Raw genomic sequence first — 25,560 nt, forward strand, 5'->3', positions numbered from 1 at the left:
TAAGGATCAATTGAATTCTCACAGGGAACTTTGACACGTAATTTTTTTTAACTATGCACCAAAATGATGGAACTCCCTTACAAAGGCTATAAGAGATGCAACCTCCCGTGAAAATGTTTAAACCAATTGAAAACGTATTTATTCAGCAGTGCTTTTAACCAATTGTCCCTCTTTGCGTTTTTAATCATGGTTGACATGTTTTGTTGTTCCTATGCTTTCCCATGTTTTATTTTGATCTTTCACATATTGTCTGTCTGTTGTTTGTTGCTCATTTGATTGCATGGTTTTTATCACACAAGTGTCTGCACTTTTTTTTTTTTTTTATTTGCGTGATTTTGTTTGTTTCGTGGTTTGAGCTACACTCTCTATTATTAATAATATTGAATGAATTAATGGCTTTTTAAAACAATATTTTAAGCTTTGAATTCAACTTTTGCTTGACTCTAACATGAATCCTGCTGATGTAGGACTATCATAAATTATTCAAATGACAGCAGAGTAAAAATACCTCACATGGATAAAATATACCCCTCCCATCTCCCCAGGGTCGCCGTTAACACACACACACACACACACACACACACACACACACACACACACACACACACACACAACTTTGAAATAAAATAAAAAGCAGATCCAAACATAGATAGAGAGAAGTTACCTTCTCCCTCCACACTGTCTGTGATTTTCATCTCCTGGCCCGTGGTGAACGCCTCGGGCTGGCTGGGGCTTTTGGCTGACTGGTGATGGTTGTTGGTGAAGCCATCTGGGGCGCACTGGCCGTTCCGCAACGCAGCCGAGCTGGGATCCACTATAGTCGGGTCTGGGACAGGGTAGGACTCTTGGTTGACCGGGTCCGTCATTGTTGTAGTTGCTCTTTTGGTTTCAGGCTCAAAGGCAAAGAAAGATGATGATATGAAAAGGAAAAAAAACGTTCACGCTGGTTTGCTAAGTGCACCAGCCATCCAGCGCGTCCATATGCCACCGGTGTCGACTCAGACGCGCAGACCGGGGGGAGAGAGGAGATATGGCGATAAGAGAAGATGGGAGATAACGGACTGATCTCCCCAGCATCAGCAGCGAGACAACTCCCTCGAAACTCTTCACCCTGCGAACGAGGAACAGCCCTGAAGCGTCAGAGTAAACACCGGGTCCGGCGGAGCCACTCAGACAGTTCAGGGTTAGATGCAGCGATGCGATAAATCGCGGAGATCTGCTGGGAATCTGGCAGGCGGTGCCAGCTATTCTTTTTTTTCCCCTCCTCCCCTTCCTCCTTTTCTCCTCCTCCTCCTCTCAGAATTCATCTAGCACCTATTTATCATGCAGGCCACTACATGAAATAGGCATCACTGGCATCCATCCTAAATCACTTTTTTTTTTTTATTTCATCATTTTGAAGTTTTTCCTACACCTTAGCTTTGATTGGTGTAGCTATGAAACACCACTTTAATGGGGTTTGAGGAGCTGTTTTTAAGCAGAATAAGTAGCCTAACGAATAAAAGTTGCATTGTTTCTGTGGATTACCCCTAATAACTTATAGCTTCTTTTATCAGGCTATGCTTTTTGCTATTCGCTTTGCCAAACCCTCCTCCAAAGCGCACTGAATGAGATGATAATTGGATTGGTGTACAGCTTTCTTGATGGAGGATTTTCCATCTAATCCCGGAATCATCTTATTGACCCGTTTTTATCGATTTATCAAAACCCATTGAAATCCGCTATTTCCTCAGCTTGGGAGTGAATCCAGCGGCGTTTCTAGGACTTGAGGAGGTTTGAGGCTAAGCCCGGGGCCATTTAAATAATCAAAAATGCAATGCAAAACGGATTGGCTTGCCCAGCTTGTTAATAGCCAGTGTATGTTCATTTTAGCTTCCAGTTTGTTAGATGGCACCAACATTTGGCCTAATCATAACTGGCCAGGCAACTCGAAGGCCAAGGTTTTGTTTCCAGATTTGTGTGGTGGCTCATGGTGGTGGTAGGGAGGGGTTGGGGGGGGAGATGTTGAGCATTAAACACTTCATTTTGTCACGGTTAGTTAGGATCTGTTAGATCTGTTAGCAGGGTTTGGAGTGTAGTGGACCCAAATGCAGCGACGGTAGGCAGTGAATAGTTTAGAGGATTTAATGGCAAACGGAGCCAACAACAAAGGAAGTCCTGAGGCAAACAGGTAGGGAAAAAAACGAGCACCAAAAATCTCCAAAGTCCCAAAAAAATCCAAAGTCATCAAAAACCACAAGGAACACAGCGACAGGGGGGAAAAAGCAACTCACCCACAAAACCCCAAACAGTACACACAGCCACAGAATACAACAATCTAACAAGACAAGGAAACACACACTGTTAATTATTTGACTGTAAATTTACAATAAATTGCAGGTTACCAGTTGCATGACTTTCACAGTAAGTTACTGTATCATTTTTACAGTAGGGGAGAGCCGGGACGATTGAAACGCGGGACGGATGAAACATTCCAGTTTTCTCGGAGTGTAATGATGATAGACAGACTTCCTTAGGTCAAAACATAGAGCATGTTAACCTATTACTATCAGCCAAATATCTGTGTTTATACAATAATTTATGGAGGGGAGACATGGAAAAGCAGTTTTAGAAAGACGAAAATATATTTGGGCCCATCCAGGTAGGGGGTCGAGTTTTCCCATGTTATCCTATGGAGACTGATGGGCTGTGGGTCGTTAAGGGCACTATGCAGTGACCTAACCCACGTAAAAACCTAGTGAAACGACATTTTCCACAATAGAAACATGATATAAATGGGAAAACGTACTGTTCTAGCTATAAAAATGGCAGAATCATCCACAGTGCATGATATTTCAATAACCGCTTCATACACACTTGAAGGTGACGGCAATGAGTTGTTAACAGATATTCACCAAGACGTATAGCCCAGCAACAATCTATCTAAAATAACACCTTTTGGGAGTACCATTCATGATATGTAGTAAAATATTGAAGTTGTGGGAAGTTTATATGGCTTAAACTGTATGTTTCATTCGTCCCCCTATGCTGTTTCAATTGTCCCGACTAGGAGGGACAAATGAAACATTACGCACGCCCCACTGTTGCTGTAATAATTCCTGAACGGTTTTGTTGAAAGCTGAAAATGCAACTGTATTTGACAGAGGACAGGTGTAGGTTGCTAGTGACAAAATATTAGCTTTCAGTGCGATACAATCGCTTTGTAAATTACGTTTAATTAAAAAGTGTTTCAACTGTCCCGGCTATTCCCTACGTTACAATAAATCTACAGCTATATACTGTAACTTCACAGCAACCAGGCACACATATTTACTGTAATAAAGCAGCATTTAGCTGTGAAATTACATTATCTTGCTGTATATAATCACAATAATATCCTGTATATTTTAAATTTTACTGTAAAAGTAATGCAACTCAGTAGCCAGCAATTTGCTGTGAATTTACAGTGAAGAACATTGTAAATTTGACATGTGATTTTACCAGACCTATACCAACATGTTTTGCATCTGGTCAATAAAAACAACAAAGCAAATACTATTTTAACTTTTTAATGAATACAACTACAAACATGTAGAGCGAAATAAGTAGTAAAATTCAACATCTTTTTCTTTTGGCAGTTGTAATTCATTGATACATTAGAGCAGGGGTGTCTAACTCAGTTTCCCAGAGGGCCATACTGGAAAATGAGAACCACATCAAGGGCCAGTCATGTAGTGATTATTGACATGCTTTTATTTAAGAGAAAAAGTCAAATATTTTGACTGTATTATTGCATGACTCATGTGCTGTAGTCTTCTCACATACATTTTAGTCAAAAAAGTTAGTTAGAAACGTTCCTCAGCCAGCGGAAAATACGTTGAATAAAGCGCCAAGAAAGTTGGAAAAAGGCCGAAAAAAAACCAAACGTTTAAATGGTCTGAAAAAGTGCCAAAAACATCGTAAACTGTGTTTCTTTTCTTTTTATACAAATAATGTGTTTCACATCATCATACTTCCACAAGAAGCTGCTGCTCACTCTGTATGAAGTATACAATGCATATTTTGGCATCAGTAAATCTGTGATCGACCTCGCGGTCTTTTGAGGAAAGCCGTGGACGTGCATCTATCTGAATGACTTCAGCCTGGCTCGACCTAGTCGCTCCTCCTCAGCCTGGCTCGGCCTTCGTGAAACGCACCGAGCCACGATGCACAGATTAGACTAGGTCAAGCCTCGCTTTATCAGTTATCCTGCATTTATATATTCTGCTTTTGTGAAACAGGCCCCTGGTTGCTTTGCAAACGTAAACAGAAATTCTCTGGCGCTACCTTCAAGCACGTTCGGTTAGATTGTACAGGACCGTGAACGTTGACACCACTAAAATAAGTTTTTCCTCCATTTTCTCACAGCTTTGTGGAACTAAAGTTTGATCGATTTGAGGTCTTATAAGTCACTTCAGAGGTATTGTCAAGTCACAAGAACGATGTTTTTGGATTTAAGAGTATTTATTTCTAGATAGGGGTAACAAAATACATGAGATAAAATGCCCAACATATCAGATATATACAGAAATATGATGTCCTGAAGCGTTTCCGCCATCTTAAATGATTTTCTTCCACTCAAGCAACCAACGTACATACGTCACGTTGCCTTTACTCCGATTGGCAGTCGCTTTGTCGCATCGCTCAGCATTTGCATAAAACAGACTTCTTGTCTATTTTGGCCCCGCCTTGCCCGTGGCAGCGGCAAGCTCGTCGCTTGTCGCTGGCAAACAGCCACTCTCATTGAAAATGAATGGCAGCCTGCCGCTTCGTCAGTCTCCTGTAGCTAATGTGACTGAGGGGTAAAGCTGCACAGTTTTTTACAGCGAGAGTGGACACCAAGCGACGCACAGGGTCTGCTTCAGAGCTCCGTGTGTTTGAGTCTGAACCATAGACTGGAAACGTCACGTCACAGGAACTTCAAACTATATCGATAGTATTGCACTCCTAAACTTTGTGTTAATGGCATCCATGTATTAGACTGATTTGGCTATGATTACACCTTAAATAAACTGGATAAAGTTACACTTCTACCATGAGTTCTACAAAAAAAACTGCGAGTGCATGGGAAAATACTTTTCTTCTTAATTTGCGTATGCCATTCTGGGACTATTATAGGCTACTTATTTTTGTAAAAAAAAATAAAAAATAAAAAAAAATAAAGAGAGAGAGAGAGAGAGAGAGAGAGAGAGAGAGAGAGAGAGAGAGAGAGAGAGAGATCCGGGGCAATTCATTCGGGGCTGTAGCGGGGGGGACGCCCAGGCCTAACGACGCCTCTGGGTGAATCAACCTGCCTGCAGTCTGTCATCCTAAGCTTCAACTACTGACCACCATGTGTCGCCAAAACGCAGGGTTGTGGGCCGGTGAGGATGTGAGCCCACTGTAATAATCAGTCAGTTGGACACCGATTTGCTCTACATTCTGTAGGTTAATGAGTTGTCCCCTCCCTCTGGAACTCTCTCCCCAAACACCTCAGACTTTACACACCACTTGCTAATTTCAAAACCGCACTCAAAACCCATCTGTTTAAATCTGCTTTTCACCTGTAACCAACCTAGCTGTTTCCTTTGCTCCCTTATTTCCTTCCTTCCTTACTGTTTCTATCCTGTTTTTATGCTGTTTTGCTCCACCTTTTTAATATTTATCTATAGTTTTTATTGATGTTTGTATAATGATCTTGCTATTGGTTTTCTTTGTTTATACCTTGTAAAGTGCCTCTAAGTACCTTTTGAAAGTGCAATATAAAATACATGTATTATTATTATTATTATTATTATTATTATTATTACTGTGCAGCAACCTATAGTCAAATTACTGCAAGCAAAAGCCAGGTGTAATCATACGGCCTTCTGAACCTGTGTAGCAGGGCCCTTCTGACCCATATCTATGAGGCTGATAACCACTGATAATGCCCATTTAGCAGGAGCCATGGCATTAAAAATGTGTGGCTAACTGCATCATGTTGCAACATCCAAGCATTCATAAACAGCCACCTGCACAGAAATGCTATAAGGCTATGTGTGTTTGTGTGTTGGTGATTGAAGTGGGGTTGGGTGTAAATAATCAATCAATTGATGTTTCAGGATATTAACTATTTATGACGTTAAATAGCCTCCACAGACTTAAGATTACTTTCTTTTTGTTTTTTTACAGACTAGGTAATAAATGACCAGGGTGTACCAGCACCAGCAGCAGCAGTCATTCACCTGTCGGTCATTGGTTTCTGGGGGAGGGCGGAGAGTGAACTTGCTGGATTTGAGCTCAGTTTACTGCAAGAAATCTTTGGCAGCAGACCTCCACGTCTCCCCGAGGGAAAATCATAAAGATGAAGGTCGATATTCATAATCATATTTTACCAAAGGAGTGGCCCGACTTGAAGCAGGTAGGCACTGAGAGACACAATCTCAGTGGGGATCTGAGAGGTTTTTTTTATATCAGCCACATATTGGCGGTTGAGTAGATTTATAAAGAAAATATATATATATATCCTTGTATCAGTTCTGCAGCAGGTAGAGCACTTCCTTCAATTCAATGCAATTAAAAGCCAAAAAAATAAAATGTACAGACTTCTCCCATTGGAGCGTCAGCAGCAAGTTTAACAGCTCACTCCATAAATGTGTGTTCTCTACGGATGGTTAAACTTTAATCAATGTGTGACTTTGGCCTCGCTCTTCCCTGTCCTATCTGTTATCTGTTCCTGCTCCTATGTCTTTGTTATTGTGGAGGCCTGGTCTCCTTTCCTTTAGTGCTGCACAGAAGAGGTGGTCTGCAGACTGATGACCACACCTTCCCACAATGCATTTCTTTCTTTATACATGCCAGTTTGGTGCATGTTACCCTATTTTGAGTTATGAAGTACCTTCTCTGCTACTACAATAATTATAATAATTGCAAAATTAACATATTCCCCCATTAAAAATGTATTTCCTTCCAACCTTATAAAAACCCCTTTTGCACAAACTGGGTGACTCTTATTTGTTAGCCAAAAAGTTATTCACAAACAAAGAAATGTACAGTAGATTATAGACATCTAACAGGAGGCTATAATATAATTTTTGTAGGATTTGGCAGGGGTAGTACTGCATAAAAACTAGAGCATATGAAAATCCTTTGTGTTTAACCATGTTTTACAGCTGGGGTCTCTGAGAACCTCTGAAACAGAAGTAATGCATCATTTTCTGTAGCAGACTTCTGAGACATGTCCTCAGTTCAAAATTACTTTCATGAACAGGTCTCATACAATTCTGAAAAGTCATGAAGTATGACGGTGATAGTACAATATTATGTACATTTTGGGGTCGTAAAGAGTGCCTGGTTACTCCAGACTGGGTAAACCCAGCCCGATCTGCCGGCGATTTGATTTCGCCCTGCAGCTCAGGCTGGAAACCTGTACGTTTAAATATCCTGCTTCCGTTACAATTTTACAGGGACCAATCACAAACTGGCTTATCCACCTGGCGCGCTATTTTTACACGATGAAGATAGAGAAGTGACGGCAAGCAGCTTCTTGTTTACAGTCAACATAGCGGCCACCGGAGCGCAGCAACCCATTGATGCCGCTGTCGCTGCTACGTCACCCGGATCGCTGGTCTGATTGGTTGAAGGACTATCCAATTGCGTACAGAGTTATTTGAACTATGCCCGTTGATCACCCCTCTTGTGCGGTAGAAAATACAGAGCGGACTCCCCAGACTAATGTTCAATCTTAAAAGATTGAGCTTGGTCTGGTGATAGCCAGATTATGGTTACTCAGGACCCCGAAAAGAACATCAGGGTTAACGTGTTATAAACTCCACTGTTGATTTGGAACGTATGGGTTTTATTTGAAGCAAGTTTCAACAAAATAGTAACTTGGAAGACATTGATTGGCACTTTTAAAAGAAGGGTGTAAAACCCATCTCACATTTTGAATACCTGAAGCTTATCTGTGGCACAGAGTACTACAGACCTGTATAGGCATATGAAATGGGGCTTAACTGGCGGTATTGCTCACGTAGATCACTTGCAGCTTCATCTGTATGCAAAAGAGTCAACAGCCTCAGGTGGCACTCGCTTCGAGTTATCCAGGGCGTTGGAGTGGAAAGTCCTCTAGGATGAAGATTGAACCCTTGCAGATTGGATAACACAATCAATAGAGGCTTTCCCACAGCAAGTACGCACGGGGGATACCAAACTACGTTCACATTTACACAGAGATTTCACATCTCAATGAAATACAACATAATCTAATACATAGTGTTTTTCAGTTATTAAGCTTAGGCACTCTTTTGCATGTGTTTCAGAGGTATGGATATGATGGGTTTGTACAGCTTCACCATCACTGTAAGGTGAGTTATAGTTTTTTTTCTTCTTCTTTTATGCATACATACAGTACAGGCCAAAGGTTTGGACACACCTTCTCATTCAATGCGTTTCCTTTTTATTTTCATGACTATTTACATTGTAGATTCTCACTGAAGGCATCAAAACTATGAATGAACACATATGGAATTATGTACTTAACAAAAAAGTGTGAAATAACTGAAAACATGTCTTATATTGTAGATTCTTCAAAGTAGCCACCCTTTGCTTTTTTATTAATAAGGGAAATAATTCCACTAATTAACCCTGACAAAGCACACCTGTGAAGTGAAAACCATTTCAGGTGACTACTTCATGAAGCTCATTGAGAGAACACCAAGGGTTTGCAGAGTTATCAAAAAAAAGCAAAGGGTGGCTAATTTGAAGAATCTAAAATATAAGACATGTTTTCAGTTATTTCACACTTTTTTGTTAAGTACATAATTCCATATGTGTTCATTCATAGTTTTGATGCCTTCAGTGAGAATCTACAATGTAAATAGTCATGAAAATAAAGGAAACGCATTGAATGAGAAGGTGTGTCCAAACTTTTGGCCTGTACTGTACAGTACATACAGACAGGGTGTTATGCAATCTTACTGCACACAATGCTCGGGACACAGCAGGTTCCTCCCAGCTGCACCCCCACCCTGTGGACCTTTCAGCCTGGCTCTCGACGTGCGAGCAGCTGCAGGACTCAGCACGGTGCCACTGCATCACTTGAAATAGCGCTGCAACACAGCAAAATTCAGAGCAACGTGGCAACTTTTAGCAGCCGACGTTGGTTGAGCTTTTAGCATCAGCAAACTGCACATAAGGACGAATAGTGGATTGTGTCACATGCATTCAAACATAAGCCGTGTCTGGTGATGAGCATCTGTTTAAGTCCTGATGCTAATATTTAGACAAGATCTATTAGGACTCCAGGTCACATTGTAACACAGGTGTAGATGTAAGATTTTGAATTACAGGCATTAACAGGGGAAAATCATTGTCCAGATGTTGTTTGTATATATTTTAAATATACGTTTAGCATTACAAATACATTTTGTTTGTCATAACACTTTAATGCCAGGTGTTTAATGCAAGGTTTTTATATAAAATGTGTGTGTTCCATGAAACGGTGTATTAGCTGTCTGCTGCCATCATGTGGTCGTATTTAGAAGTGTTATGAAATCTAATTGTCACATGGTCTCATTAGCTGGAAAATTGAAAATGTAATGAGTGAAATGACCATGAGCGAGAACAATGAATCTGCCAAGGTGTCCAGACAAGGAACATTTTAATTACAGTCACATCAACAGAGGATGTGACCGCTGTGCATGTTGTGTTTCAGGGTGAAGCAAACATGATGAAGGATGGGAAGCTGTTCCGAGTGATTCAAGAGAACTGCTGGGATGCAAAGGCACGCATAAGGGACATGGATCAACATGGTATATGCACAGACATGAAAGACGCCTACACGTATTCAAGTGTTTCATCTTATTGATTCCTAAAACGTACGTTTCTGTTTATGATCTTTCAGGTGTCACAGTTCAAGCCCTTTCAACTGTTCCTGTGATGTTCAGTTACTGGGTAAGTGCACACTAAGTCTGAGCAACTTTGATGAAAAAAACAATGCATCTATTATGTTTTATTGCTGCATGGTAAAGACCTGTATCACAGTGTTGAGTGAGCTGCAGCTACCCATTCCTTTCGAAACAAGGAGCAAATTAAATTCTAGGCTCTTTGTGGAATACCAAAGTGGCTTTTATACTTCTCTCAACGCTGCTTAACTGTCTTTACTCTTCTTCAGTCACAGAAGCATCAAAACTAAGATGAAGAATAGGTTATTAAAATGTCTTTCCACCTTTCACAGATATATTTACCTATTGTATTATTTTTTTTTTGGATTACAGGCCAAACCTCATGATACACTGGATCTCTGTGTCCTTCTAAATGACGATTTGGCTCAGACCGTGCGCAGCCACCCCAAGAGGTTTGTGGGCCTGGGCACTCTGCCCATGCAAGCCCCTGACTTGGCTGTGCTGGAGATGAGGCGCTGTGTGAAGGAGCTGGGCTTCCCTGGGGTGCAGATCGGCTCACATATCAACGACTGGGACCTCAACGCCACCGAACTCTATCCTTTCTATGCTGTGAGACATTGAATATTGCAGTAAATGCTTATATGATGACATAATGTTCCTGTAAAGGTTGCAAATGTCCCTATGTTTACACTGGTTTGACTAATTTCATAGCGTATTAAGAGGGTCAAGTTCTCATTGACAAAAACTTGCGGTGTGTTTTCCATGCAGGCAGCTGAGGAGCTGGGCTGCTCCATATTTGTCCACCCGTGGGACATGCAGACAGATGGGAGGATGGCTAAGTATTGGCTGCCCTGGCTGGTGGGTGAGGGAGATGGAGTAGCAAGAGGGGGAATTGAATATTCCCCCTGGTCTAGTCAATAGAAAATAAAATTATCTTTTCTTGTGAAAATACATTGACAAAACGGATCCGTGTTTAATTATTTGTGCATTGGAAACCAAACCAATAGCAAAAACGCAGCACCGACATTATACCCACTTTTTCCTAAAATGATTGATGAAACCATCAAAACCAAATCATTTTATTTCCCCATTTGTTAAAACTCCCACATTGGTGTTGATTTTCTTTGAGTGTTGCAGCGTTCACATGATATTTGATTTGCACTGGGATTATAGTATATTTTATATTATTATTATTATATTATACCCTACTTTTTGATTTTGCTTCTGCCACTTAGTATCCACCCACTTATATTGCCGTTTAATAACAAGACATATATGATGTTATGTATGTTAAAAAGTACAGTTTGAAAAGGAAAGGTTATGTTTTCTTGTCTTTTCCAACTCAAAGGCATGCCGTCAGAGACAACCATTGCTATTTGCTCGATGATATTCGGAGGCATCTTCGAGAGATTTCCTAAATTGAAAGTGTGCTTTGCACATGGAGGTATAAACCAGATGTTGGTGACACATTTCAATTGTTGAACATAAAAGTCACAGCTGAATAATATAAGCACTGAGGTGTCAACTTCAACATATTCTTACTTCATGCTAAACTACAGATGTTGTTTGACCTACTGTATATTGCTTATTGCTTTATTACCGTTATTGTTCATCTGGATACAGGTGGATCTTTTCCAATCACCGTTGGCAGAATTGAGCATGGCCACCAAGTCCGCCCTGACCTGTGTGCGGTGGACAACAACATCAGTCCACGGAAATACCTTGGCTCTTTCTACACAGACTCTCTAGTTCACGATCCCCTCTCCCTGAAGCTGCTCATTGACGTGATCGGAAAAGTGAGCTTGTATTTCTATTAACACACACATACACACATACACATGTGTGTGTTTGGGGAGTGGGTTTGGAGTGGAAATGCAACCCTACCAAGCCACGGCCGAGCGATGTATGTCGCCGCGACGTGTAGCTATGGTGCGTTCTTTTTGTCTTGTAATCTCGACTAGTAGCTCGAGTGTGACGTCACATCCATGTCGAAAAAACGAATAACCGCGGGTTGTTGCGTTCTTTTTGTCACACAATCCTACGAGTCGGAGAAAAGATGGATTTTTGTAACATTTTTAGTAACATTTAGGATTCTATTCACCCAGTTATTGACATATTACACAAATATATTTCACAGTTTGATACACGAAAATTACGTTTTGATTAACGTTAACGTTAGGCTACTGCTCTGCTTTCTGCTCAAGACTCGGCTTAAAGCCATTGTTGTCATATAGCAACCGAGCGTCTCTAGCCAATTTCAGCTGCACAAGCTACAAATAACTAATCAGGCGGTATTTAACTCCTAATAAGACTGTAGCGACATGCCTATAGGTAGCAGTATACAGTGCTATGTGTACCACTTCTTCATTTGGTTACAACAACGACAAAAGTGCTTAAAATTGTAGAAAACTACAATGTTTACTACGTGTGATGCACGACGTAGCCATCTTTGAAAGTGAACTCGGGGTCCTCTGAGTTCAGACGACTTGACGAGTCGTATATACCACCTCGGTGGCGTTCTTTTTGTAACTTCCGGTTCGTAACTCCGCAAAACGACTCGTAAATCGACTTCGGGGGACAAAAAGAACATACCATTAGATTTTTCGAGAGGAGCACGTCAGGCTACAGCGTAGGGTTCGCCGTAGGTTCGGGTCTCCACATTCCTACGTACGTAGCAATGGTGTAGATTTTACGCAAATGCATAAATCAAGCTTTAGAAGACACTGGAGGAGTGTTGCCAGTTTTGAACGTGGCGAGTGTGTTTAGAATGGTTCTACTGATGACAGTAACTATTCTTGCTTTCATCAATTCGACAGACATAGCCTACTGTATATCTGCACATGTTCACTCCAATAGTTTAACATGCATGTATTTCTCTTCCAGGATAAAGTGATGCTGGGAACAGATTATCCATTCCCACTGGGTGAGCTGCAGCCTGGATCACTAATTGAGTCAATGGATGAATTTGATGACACACTAAAGGTATAAATATTTTCCTCTCCTTCATTTAGACAATGCAGTCATGGTGTCAATACTGCTGTCATGCATTGCCTCCATAACCCAGGTAGCAAATGCTTATTAGCAGAAGTGCAAAGGATGCAGTACAATTCTTCTTTGGTAGAATGTAGAATTTGGTATTGGTAGAATCCAGAAGCCATGGCAAACATATTGATGTCCATAAATGTCTCTAATTCAGCTAGCTTTTAATATTGAACTGCACAAATACACAAATGAACAAGTTTTAAAATCTTAAAAGTACTGCATGTCCAATCATACATGGTGTGTACTCTTTTTTTTTTGCAGGATAAATTGCTTGCTGGAAACGCAGTGGAATTTTTGGGCCTGAAACGAGAGGAGTTTGAGTGAGATGCAAACCTGAGATACAACTGCAATACCCAATGATTCAGTGCAAAGGCTTTTTTTCAAATATTCTTATTTGGATGATTATGAAAACCATTTTTGGATTAACTTAACTTTAAATATAACAAACTTGTTGGTGGTTTGTTATAATAAAATAATTTACTCACAGTATTTTGTGAATTGCTTTATTTGTTTGATACTATTTATCCACACATTGTATTCTTATACATCCTATATGGTTAGCCATCAATAGAGAGTTAGTTTGTGTTAGTTTGATTAGTTCAGATTAGATCAATGTTCTGTAAGCCAAGATCCCCTTAGCTGAAAGAGAGATGGAGCAATGACATATTGTATTCAATTGAGTTGCATAATAAACAAGGCCGGATGGATGAAAAATGGATGGATATTCATATATTGCATTTATACATTGTGTTTTAATGGTAAACATACATGTGGAATAAATCCAACTTGTATTGCAAGCATTGTTGGGCAGTAACATTACTAGTTTAACTGCTTAGTAAGCTCTTTTATTGATCAAGTAGTGATGTAGTGTCCACGCAAGCTAAATTATTTCCCTGAGTATTCTGATGCTCAAGCACGGAGCTTTCTGCTGCGGTCTGAATTTCTACTATCTTTCTTGCCTAATGAGGTTAATTGCAACACACAAAAAAAAAATCATTCATTCGGCTAATGAGTGCGGGGTTAAAGACTTTGAAGCTATAGCTACCTCTTGCTGCTTAAAGGTGCTCTAAGTGATGTGACGCGTTTTTTAGGCTACAACATTTTTCGTGACATACAGCAAACATCTCCTCACTATCCGCTAGCTGCCTGTCCCCTGAACACACTGTAAAAAAAACGCAGTCTCTTAAGACAGACACTCAACCAACTCCTTCTTGTCTGTTATTGGCTGGAACACTGTTTGTTATGGTTCGTGGGGCAGGTTGGCAAAGTTTGTTTTTGTTGGCGTTTGTAGAGCCTGGGCTGTCTACAGAGACCACGTTTTTTTGTGTTCAGGGGTAGGGGTGGGAATCACCAGAGGTACCACGATACGATATTATCACGATACTTAGGTCACGATACGATATTATTGCGATTTTAAACATATTGCGATATTCTGCAATATATTGCAATTTATTACCTTTTTTCCAACTTCATTATTATGTCCCCAAAGGAAAACTTTGTCAACATCTGTTTGTTCATCTCACATGAATTTTATTGCTGTAAAATGTGACTGTCAAGCTGACTAACTAACCAGCACTTTAATGAATATGTTATAAATGTTGTATACACCTGGCAAACTGAACTGTTTGCATTTTTAATTAAGGTGGACTAGACTGTAATACCAACAGGTATGCACTGCTGTGCTACTACAGGTATTTTTTACAATTAAAATGAGTACAAAAACGGCGTGACGGAGTCACGTACCTTGGTTCCGGTGTTTTTAGCAAGTGACAAAATCCTTCATTTTCCACAACGTTGTATGGACGCAGGTCTTTGCACATGAAGTAGGCGATGGCTTGAGTTATTTTCTTAGCTCGCTCTGAATTGGGAGGTAGCTTTGTCAAGCTAAGTGTGTCCAGTGTTGGTTGGTTTTTCGGCGGAGCTGGTTTAGCATTAGCTTTACCGTCCTCGGCTAACGCTAACTCTGGATGGTGCCGTGTGAGATGAGCCCTCATGTTTGTGGTATTCCCTGAGTATTTTATTTGCATACGACACTCCTTGCAAATCCCATGTCTCATGTCCATCTCAGTTGTCCCCTCCTTGTTAAAAAATCCGAAAAAAGTCCAAACACTTGATTTAAACGCAGATGGTGCATTTCTGATTTCTTTCTCTGACGCTGCCATGTTTATTTTATCTACATCCTCCTGCACGCTGACAGTCACCCCGCTGACCTCACCAGAAAACAAACAGCGCCTTCTGGTGGACTGAATAAGCAATTGATTTCATTATTATACTACCAAAAAGTTAAATTCTGATGTGCAATTTAAATAATAAAAGATCGATACTTGGCGCCTGTGTATCGATACAGTATTGCCACGAGAAATATCGCGATACTATGCTGTATCGATTTTTTCCCCCACCCCTATTCAGGGGACAGGCAGCTAGCGGATAGTGAGGAGATGTTTGCTGTATGTGACAAAACATGTTGTAGCTTAAAAAACACGTCACATCACTTAGAGCACCTTTAACTTAAATTTAAATTATTCCCCCAACCTGCTTCTTGAATATACACAGGTTCATATCATTGATGCATTAAGAGAACGGTTCATACCGTTCATACCCACCCAACCGCTCGGATCCGGATCCCATGCTCGGAACGCATCGCACCGATCGCACGCATAGACAGTATATGATCGCACCACGGTCTCACCATCGAAGAAGAAGTGTTTTCCTGTGCGACATCGGCGTCATATCCGCTTTCTCGATGCCAGTGAATGTTAGAGAGCAATGGCGGCGTGCCGGGGATCCTCGTCGAAATGGTTTTTCACCCGGGAACAGCTCGAAACCACGCCGTCGCGCCGATGTGGAGTAGAACCAGACCGGGAGCTCTCCTACCGACAACAAGCGGCGAATCTGATCCAAGATATGGGTCAGAGACTCAACGTGTATCCTTTGTAAACAAACGACTAGACTGGAACTATTAGACATGCGCTAACCCCTGCAGCGGGCCCGATACTGGTAGCTAGCTAGCTAGCTAATGCTAAACAGATTGTTGATTTTAGGGACCAAGATTTGTGAATGAATATTTTGTTGTTGTGTTTGTTAAACTATTGCTACGTTATGAGTCTTAGCCTGGAATCGGAATGTCATTGTTTTATGTTTGACGTTAGATATGTGCTAATATAGCCTAACAGTTACCAAGCTAGCTAAGGGTTAACGTCCAAAAGACAATTAGCCGAGTTTGCAGCTGTTGCACTGGGTGTCTTTAACTGAACTGTTACCCCTCTGCCCGATAGAGCTTTGTTGGTCAAATAACGACAATTTTCATTAGAACACGAAAGCTGATGTGTAAATGTATTTGACATTCGTCGTTATTTAGACGTAGCTCAATTAGCGCTATCGTAAAGCTAACGTAAGTCACCTAATTCGATTGCTATACACCGTTAACTTTTCTTTACTCTGGCCTTTACTTATTTCAAACAGTTGTTTACAGTCGTGCTAATACGTTGCCCAATGATGCGTGGCTTTATGTAATGACGTAGAGCAAAATTGTTCACTCTGTTCTTGGCAACGTGATTTACAGACGGTGAAACCTTACATTTTCCTTGACCCACCCTCCAGCTCTCAATTAACCATAAATACAGCCATTGTTTACATGCATAGGTTTTATATGCACCACTCTTTCACCAAATTCCATAGGAATGTAAGTATTCTGTTACATAATACTGCTATTGACCTGCAACCTAGTATCACGTGTTGTATTGTTACCACAGTTGTTACATAAGGAGTATACATTGAAATGTCTTGATTTTTTTTGGTATAGATAATATCTCCAACCACCTTATTCTTGGCCGCGAAAGTGGAAGAGCAACCTCGGAAACTCGAACATGTGATCAAAGTGGCACATGCTTGCCTAAATCCCCAAGAACCACCTCTAGACACAAAGAGTAATGTAAGTTTGGGCTCATGCTCTACATATTGTATGGTTGAAAGTTTCCCCTTTCTACATCTGACTTTTCTGTTCTCTCAGTGGTCATGGTTTCCCTATGTGTAACTGGCTGTGCCAAATTCCATTGCCTTCTAAAAAGGGCTTCTTTTTAACTGCCCTGGTCTGCTGTTGGTGTGTACCATACACCTAACAAAGGCTACATTAATAATAAAATGAGCATCTCTGTTTGGAGGTTTGGCCTTTTTGAAATCAGTTGTTAGGGGGATAGATCAATAGACTCATTACAATTGTGATGTAATGACTGTCTATCAAACTTCAGGCATACCTCCAGCAAGCTCAAGAGCTGGTGATACTTGAATCCATAGTGCTGCAGACCCTGGGTAAGTAGTGGTGACTGGAGTGGATGACTTGAGAGAGACATAGCATATTGTTTATCATAATAATTATCTTTTTCAGTAAGGCGGAAGTGCTGTTGATCGCTGTTGTGAATATATTCATCACAGCCTGTTGAGTGAAATGTTTAATCAGCTGCTGTATGGGTATCTTGTCATGTACATATTTACAAAAAAATCATGTAAAGGTGACATGTCATTCTGCCATTGCTGACATTAGTCGTGAAACATGGCATTGATAAGGCTTTTAGAAATGTTCTCTCCATTTCAGTTCTGCACAACATTTCACGTTAGGTCTACAGCAATGTGTGCTTGCCTATTGATTACATTCAATACTGAGAAACTTCTTTCATCCAGAATGAAAGTGGCCAGAGCTGCTTTTATTGCACATCATTTATAATGTACATATATGAATTGACCGTGAAGTCCATAAATACCTACTAGAATCTGAATTGATAGCCTTAACCTGGAGCGTTAGATTTGTTTGTTTGATCATAAAATGACATGTCACCTCCCAACTGTCTCTGTGTCGAACTCACCTGTCATGTATTTTGTTCCAGGCTTTGAAATTACTATTGATCACCCACACACTGATGTGGTGAAATGTTCCCAGCTAGTGCGAGGTAGAGGCTTCCTTCTTTGCTCTTTGGGCCCTCTGCTCTTATTTGTCCCACCTCAAACATGGGTGGGGAGGGGGGTGAAAACCGTGCCGATTTTAATGGTTACATGGCCACACATCTTGCTCTTTTGATCGCCTTTTGAGTTCATTATATGACATGGCACATACACAACATTTACTGACGCTTATTGGGCCAAGTCCAAGACAGAATTGAAATCATTTTTTAGTTTGTGGGTTTACCTTTACAGTCTGTATCTGAGACACTGACCCCTTTTTTAAATATTTGTTGTGGTTGATGCAGTCAATGAAGTGGTTCTGGCTTAATCTATAAACATCCTCCAACTTGCTGAAAGTTTCAAAAATTTAGCAACAGCATGTGCTTAGTGTTGTCAGTCTTGGCCTTGGCTTAATCAGTGCATTGAAACATTCAGTTACTGACCTAATGATAGTAAACGCTTTGGGCTTGCAGAAATCGTAATCCTTTTTTCTTTCTCCCCCTATCCCCCTTTTTCTATTTTTCTGTCTCCCTTACAGCAAGCAAGGATCTGGCACAGACTTCCTATTTCATGGCTACCAACAGGTTGTTATCCTGCCCCTCCTTTGTTGCACTTTGACTGCACACCATAGCTTCCTGTAATGCAGGGTACCCTTTCAGTGTCCAACGGGCCCTACTTGCGCTGGTGGTTATTGGGATGCTTGCCTCCTCCCCTCAGCTCCCCTCCCTTGTTCAAAGCGAGCGGGACAGGGTGGCTTGTAGCGTTACCGGCCCCAGTTGCAGTGCGGTGTATTGTACAAGGGACCACGTGTTGGCACAGATGGGTTGAATGCAAGGTGTGGAGTGTAGTGGTGCGCTTGAAACCCACATGTTTGTTCGGTTGCGAAAAGTGCATAATTCTAAAAGAAAAAGACACTTTGGTAGCCTGAATAGCAGCTAAAGATTTCACAGATGTAAACATTTCTCGTAGAGGTCTTTCCGGTAAGTACCGCAAATACACTTTTTAAATGTTCTTTTTCATATCCATTTGTTCAAAATGCATCTCCTCAAATATTTATCTTTTTTTATTAATGTCTTTTAAATGCACATTCTCTGGTTTTTCTAAAACATTCTTTCGTACATGTAGCTCATGTAAAACATGCCCCAAAAAAAACATAATTGCGACCCATTAAGGACCTGAGTATGTGTAATACTATAACTATTTGATGATCTTTCATACTAATTAAAATGCATTTGGTAATCATGATTTTTTTTTTTTTTCTAAAGCAAGGACAAAATGTTCTTTTTGACATGTCTTAGTAGGGAAACTGGGTCCTTAAAGGGTTTGTTAATATTCAACGGTGGTGGAAAGGAATTCACATTAATGTAATTAACTTCAAATCAGTTGACAATGTCTGGATGCTGACTGTGACCGGTCTTTGAAGTTTTGCACTGAGCTGGCACTTATTAGAAGTGCAAGCCGTAGCCAATGCAAGTTCTTAAAATAGCCCAATACTCTCACGGATTGATTTTATTTTAACTTGGTCAAGAAGACTCATTCCTAATGTTTCTAAGGGTTTAAGATGTACAAATCCATCTGAGGTGGGGTTTTAAATGTCATTAGCCAAATGCCTGTAAACGTTGGCTGTGACTGATAGCTTTGTTTAAGGCTGCTGTAATCTGACAGACCAGACTCCAGACATTGTACTTGTCTCCCAGTACAAGGTTACCGCCAGCTCTAACCAAAAGTGTTTTAAAATGCAGCACTGCAAAGTTATGGCTAGTTCTTTTTTTTTTTTTTTTTTTTTTTAATACAGCTTCATGCTGAGGCATTGCAGTTGAATCTAGCTATGTCATGGGCTAGGTTTTTGTTAAGAATCTTTACTTTCATGCAGTGGGATTACAATAGTATATTCATGGCTTAAGTGTCTGATAAATGATTGTGGGGAACTTATTTTCATTTGCTTTTGCGATATTACTGCTTGGTTCACTATGAGTGAGCTAACAAAGAACCAAAGCCTTTAGTGGTGCAGTAGCGGTTTTTGTCTACATTTTAGCTTTAAAATAAATGGTGGCCATTTATCTAATTTTATGTTACTGTTGATGTTGTTCTGCTTGCATTACTGTTGCAGAGCGATGTTGCACTTATCAAATTATGATTTTGTTTTTTTTACCCTTGAGTCATAGGTCAGACTAGCTACGATATTACAATTTAGGAATGCTCTGTGTTGAGACCATGCGTTCACTGTCAGCGCTGGCGCCCCGTTGTATCCATTGATGTGGAGGGCCCACTAGGTTCATCCCTTTTTAACACTGTCCCAGAGACCCATACAGAGGGTTGTAGGAGCAGCCCCTCGTCAGTTAACTGTACAATGATTTAACTGTCACATGGCTGGCCTGAGGGTTTCACAATGGGCCGACTGCACTTAACTACCACACGTGGCACCCCCCCCTCTCCACTGCCCTCGCTTTGGTTTTCGTGTCTTAGCATTCAAACCAGCCAGTTTCCTTGAAACATAAATTATTGTTGCATGACACAATTGGATGCTTACTTTTTTAAGCACACTAGGAATTATGTCCTCCCATGAATCATGAAGTTATTAGAGACCTGTATCGTATCACCTGTATTGTGACCTGGGTTTGACATGTTACATTATCAGACAGAGTTCAATGTATCAACACAATCAAATAATGGCTTATCTTTAGCAACCATTCCCTACAGTAAATTAAAACTGTCTGCTCCGTCTTGTGTTTTTTCTCTCTTTTCTGCATATGTTGGACCAATTGGGACAACGCCTGGCCTGAATCAACTCCCTCACATTCCTATATCCTCACATGCCAAACATTCACTCTGTCTTGCACACGTTCGTCACTTGCACATACCCACACACACACACACACTATGCAGTCTACACCTCACTACCTTCTGCCTCCAGTACAAGCCCACAGTGATCTCCTGTGTGTGCATCCACCTGGCGTGTAAGTGGTCCAACTGGGAGATCCCAGTGTCCACTGATGGTAAACACTGGTGGGAGTACGTGGACGACTCTGTCACCCTTGAGCTGCTTGATGGTGAGAATGAATAATGTGTTTTGCTTTTCTATAATATTTTAGTGTGAATAACTTAACTGTGAAGCAATTTCGTATGTATTGCTATTATTTAGTAAGGTTTTCCATAGGGCGTTTTTTTTGTATTTAGAATTCACATACGAGGTCAAAAGGCGTAAAGGAGTGTCGGAGTAGCAGCAGAACGTAGGTGGTTTTGTGACAACACGTATGTCTTCTTCTTGTAGAGCTGACCCACGAGTTTCTGCAGATTCTGGAGAAAACACCCAGTCGGTTGAAGAGAATACGAAACTGGAGGGTAGGATGCACTGCTGCTCTGTTTCATGCATTGGAAAAACGTGTGGCTTGTCAATTTCATTTTTAAGTGTTAACGCAGGATGTATCAAAGTAGATGGTGTCACCAAAACGGCTACATTACACATCATTTTGATCTTTCAGTCTACCAAAAAAGGCCCTGTTCAAATCTGGCATTAACATTCCTCTGGGGTGATCTATTTACAAGTGGACAGCTCTAAGTGCAGGTGTGAATGCACCCAAGACACATTGAGGACGTGTAGAGATTTGACCACTAGGACCACATTCCAAGGTTGTTTAGCAGTGTGTATGCACATTAGTCAACTGGCATCCTCTGCGTAAGCGGAGCGTTTTCAAATTGCGTAAACTGGCTTTGTCCTCAATGTCTGAAAATTTGGAAAAGCCCACAGACATTTATTATGCCTGGGTCAAAGATCTTGGGGGTTATGGTTTGCCTAGAAAAAGCCAAGGAGACCCAGTCTGTATCTTTTTTGCTATCTTTTTATTTTTTTCCAGCAGACTAGGCACAGGAAATGCTTCGCTGGTGAAACGACGCATTTGGTCTTTGCTAACGGAAATGATTTACATGTTTATTTGCATGTCGAGTGGGGAAGTGAGATCCGATCATATGTGGTCACTCAAGACCCGTGTTTAGATGCATTCTAATGCCAGGTGTGAACTGACGTGCATAGAGCTGTCCACTTGTGATCAGATCACCCAAGACACATTTTAATGCCAGGTCTGAACAGGGCCCAAGTATCAAACACACTTTTGAAAACCATTTAAATATCCATAGTATAGGAACTATAAATTTACACCCCAGTTTGGCAAACAACTTTACAGCAGTTGTTGGTGCCAGCTTTATAAATCACAAATAACCAAAACAGAAATCTGTGGTTAAACCCTTTTCAGGGAGCTTACTGCTAACTAAAACTAAACTCCTAACAGCGTCACAACTCCCTTTTTATCCCCTAGGCAACACAAGCTGCCAAAAAGCCCAAGGGTGACAGCACTCAGTCGGCTGACAACTCCTTTGCTGGGCCTTCCATGCTCCAAGATCACGGTGATGCCTCCTCCAACCCAAGTTTTTCCAAAGCGGGCGGTCCCTTTACCGTGCCCATGCCTGGCCAATCCGGAGGTGCGCCCCTGTCGTTGGACGCCTTGGCTGGCACGTACAACCCAGCTAGCCACAGTGAGTGGCCCCTGGGCAACCAGAGCCAAACAGGGTACCCTTCCACCTGTATAAAACAGGAAGCCCTCAGCATCCCTTCCACCTGTATAAAACAGGAGCCCCTCAGCATCCCTATCCAAGAGCCGACTCTGTCCTTGCAGGCCTCCGCTTCCTCTTTGCTTCAGCATCTGCCGGTGTGCAAGACTGAGAAAACACTAGACTTCATCCCCGTCATCAAACAGGAACAAAAAGGAGTTGGCAAGCATCAGCCGCCAGCTCAGTCCGCCTACCCCCCACCAGCTCAGCCTCCTCCACCGCAGCCGTCACCCGCTCAGAAGCTGTCTCTGGACAAATACAGAGAGAAACATGCCGCGGAGCTGGCCGTCTCTGGGCAGAAACGCGGTCAGGAACCGCATGGTGGAAATATGGATTGTGATGCGAGGGGGGATATGTTGTCCTTCTCCTCTTCTACCTATGCACCGTCCTCTGCGAGCCAAGCGGACCATAGAAAACATTCACAGCCCCACCAAACCTCTCACGGTGGTGTCGGGAGCACCACTGCCTCCCCAATGAAAATGAAAGTCCCCTCCTCCTCAACTTCAGGCCAAGATAGACGTCACCACGGCGACAAACGGGACAAAGGCTCGCTTAAACTGCGCCTGGCCGTTCCTGGGTCTGGCAGCAGCTCCCAGCTGGACAAAAGTGGACAGCCAAGCAAAGATGAGCTCAAGATGAAGATAAAAGTCTCATCGTCCGAGCGCCACAGCTCGTCGGACGAAGGCATGGCGGCCAACAACAACAAGAGCAAACATTCCAGCCCTCTGGCGAGCAAGGAGAAACAACATCGTGGAGCGGACCACAACCTCCATCGCCACCACAAGCACAGTCACCCTCACCCACACACGCACAGCGGGAACGGCGGCGGCAGCCTGCTACGCGGTCCTCCAGGACTGGTCAGCGTGGAAGGGACTCCGCTCGCTCCTCCCGGATCCACCTCTTTGTCTTCTTCGCGCAAGAGGGCGTACCCCGAGGCAAGCCACAACCACCACCCACCATCCTCCTTCTCCACTTCATGCTCCAAAGTGAGCAAAATCTCCAAGGGTGGCTCTGGTGCTGCAGGTACTACATCTTTTTCTCTCCCCTTTTTCCCTCCTTGCTCCTCTCCTGTACTGCAGTGTGTCTCGTCTGGCTTGCAGCTCTATGGCTAACCTCCCTCCCCGTCCCCCTTCCCCCCCCCTCTTCCTCCTTATTCTTGTTTCTCCTCCTCCCCCCCCCCTCCTGTCACACCCAGGTGGGCTGCGGACCTCTCAGCAGTACCCTCCTCCTAGCGAATCGCCACATGAAGTAGGAGAGCAGAGACACTGAGTCTACCGCTCTGCAGCCATTGACAACCCCCGTGGAAATGGCAACAAACTACCCACACCTCAGACTTTGAAGACTATGCTCACCTCCCTGTTAAGTGCCCTAGGAAAATAACTCATTATGTCATGATAAACCAAAAAGGCAGAAAAACTTATCTGCAAAAAAAAAAAAAAAAAAAAAAAAAAAAAGAGAGAGAGAAAAAGATCAGTATTGTTGGACTTCTCAATTTTTGAGAGATAAGAAAGATGAAAAAGAAATTATGCTTCCTGACTGTCGGATCTCTGGGCTGTGATGCTCAGTCCTGTCTTTCTGTTAGTGTGTTGAATTGCTGCTTGGTTCTCCTTCCTCCTCAAATGAGTCTAGAAATGTGCAAAGGTGCGTGTGTGTGTGTGTGTGTGTGTGTGTGTGTGTGCGCGTGTTTTTTCATCGCAGGGAAAGTCCTTCCCACATTTCAGATCTCCATATGGGAAAACAAAAGTATAACAAGTACTATGAGAGGCATGGAAGGTGCACCTACTTCATTTTCTTCCTCAAATATTTTTTTTTTAACGAGTAATTTAATTTAATCACATTTCTGCGGTTGTATGGAGGAAGCCAGTGGCCAGCTGGAGATGAGTTCAAGTTATGTTTGCTGGCGTTCCATTTAGTACTCTTGATGGATGCAAAACATTTTTTTTTAGATGTAAAGTTTCATCTCCTCAATTTCTTTGTCTTGATTTCTTTTTATACTTAAGTGTACTGTGCATATGATATGCATGTTTCAATCATCAATGGGATTTAAAAGGAGAACGCGTACTTGCTGTTTACAGAAAGTGGAGATACATGTACATACGTTTTTGTATGTTTAAAGATTTAAAAAAAGCTATACCATGACTACTCAGGTTTAGAGCTGCTTGTAAGTATAACTATAATACCTAGAAAAGACTTATTTTGTTGATCAATGGATTGGGCGTCATCGGGTGAATGATTCCAGTGGTGTGTGCTTCTTACCTTCCTACAGGGGGTGCTGTACTGTTCTTTTTCATCACAGGGGATATCAGTTGATGCCCTCAGTAACACAGGCAACATCCAACACCTACTTATCACATCAGAGCGATGCAATTTGTACCAAAAATATAATTTTTTTTTTTTTTTTTTTTTTTTTTGGACCTATAAGTAAACCTTAAGCTGGATGCCAAAGGTTGTGCCTCAAAAAGAAACGGTAGTAGTGTGCTATTAAAATTTACATAACCCTTTTTTCTTTGAAATGCATCAGACATAATTTCATGACATGAAGCTGTGGCCCTTAGATGTCAGCCCATAAAGGGCGATACATGTAAGTATTATTCAGTCCGCCATTAACATTGTACAATGTAGGAAAATAAAAAATTATGGCTGGTTTCCATCCCAGCAAAAGTTGTCAGAAGAGTGACCAATTGTCCAAATGCAACATGACCTGCTGGATATTTTGTCACTGATGTCCTCATCCAATTGGTTGAATTTACATTTGCAGCCATGTACCTGTCCGGACACGTCTTCACATGATTTTCATACATTAAACGCTATATTGTTCTCAAATCTTGACATGACCGTCCCCTCTGTTCTTGACTGGGTTTGTTACTCATTTATTTGATAGGAGTTTGCGTAATACTTGGTAAGCCTGAGGCTGGATTGTTTGTACCCTTATTGGGGATTTACTGTTAGACACACAGCGAAAGCTACTGTGGACAAATAATCACACCCCACTCTTTACATCCTTTTTTTTCTTTTTTTTCTTCATTTCAATATTATGAATAAACTTGCCACTACCCTGACACAGTATAAACCATGGTTGTTGCTGTCATTTTAT

The 25,560-nt window shown here is 41.6% G+C and overlaps 3 protein-coding genes across 8 annotated transcripts in view; 2 read left to right on the forward strand and 1 right to left on the reverse strand.

Annotated features, from left to right (window-relative positions):
• The window catches only part of tmem163a (transmembrane protein 163a), a 64,023-nt gene extending 62,824 nt beyond the window's left edge, over positions 1–1,199 (reverse strand). The window contains exon 1 of the mRNA XM_028591316.1: positions 665–1,199. Within this exon, the coding sequence (XP_028447117.1) occupies positions 665–866 (202 nt within the window). The 5' untranslated portion in view covers positions 867–1,199. The remainder of the gene's footprint in view (positions 1–664) is intronic.
• A 5,121-nt stretch (positions 1,200–6,320) lies between these two features.
• On the forward strand, positions 6,321–13,329 carry acmsd (aminocarboxymuconate semialdehyde decarboxylase). The gene is made up of 10 exons (XM_028590974.1): positions 6,321–6,400; positions 8,301–8,345; positions 9,695–9,791; positions 9,884–9,933; positions 10,257–10,493; positions 10,653–10,746; positions 11,233–11,328; positions 11,508–11,680; positions 12,768–12,866; positions 13,188–13,329. Exons 1-10 carry the CDS (start codon positions 6,344–6,346, stop codon positions 13,248–13,250), a joined length of 1,011 nt encoding a protein of 336 aa, XP_028446775.1. The 5' UTR covers positions 6,321–6,343; the 3' UTR covers positions 13,251–13,329.
• A 2,223-nt stretch (positions 13,330–15,552) lies between these two features.
• ccnt2a (cyclin T2a) lies at positions 15,553–25,295 on the forward strand. 6 transcript variants are annotated; one of them, XM_028590970.1, is made up of 10 exons: positions 15,554–15,850; positions 16,527–16,608; positions 16,729–16,857; positions 17,174–17,234; positions 17,807–17,869; positions 18,400–18,445; positions 20,748–20,911; positions 21,133–21,203; positions 22,175–23,489; positions 23,662–25,295. In XM_028590970.1, the coding sequence occupies exons 1-10, from the start codon at positions 15,693–15,695 to the stop codon at positions 23,733–23,735; spliced, it is 2,163 nt and encodes a 720-aa protein (XP_028446771.1). In that variant the 5' UTR covers positions 15,554–15,692; the 3' UTR covers positions 23,736–25,295. The 6 variants fall into 6 exon arrangements, 4 of the variants coding, with proteins under 4 accessions (XP_028446772.1, XP_028446771.1, XP_028446774.1 ...); XM_028590971.1 differs by lacking the exon at positions 17,807–17,869 and having other exon boundaries at positions 15,553–15,850; XR_003693705.1 differs by lacking the exons at positions 21,133–21,203; positions 22,175–23,489; positions 23,662–25,295 and having other exon boundaries at positions 18,400–18,841; positions 20,748–20,832.
• Positions 25,296–25,560: the final 265 nt, after the last annotated feature.

The sequence above is a fragment of the Perca flavescens genome, chromosome 11 (genome assembly GCF_004354835.1).
Source record: "Perca flavescens isolate YP-PL-M2 chromosome 11, PFLA_1.0, whole genome shotgun sequence".
NCBI classification, from domain to species: domain Eukaryota; kingdom Metazoa; phylum Chordata; class Actinopteri; order Perciformes; family Percidae; genus Perca; species Perca flavescens.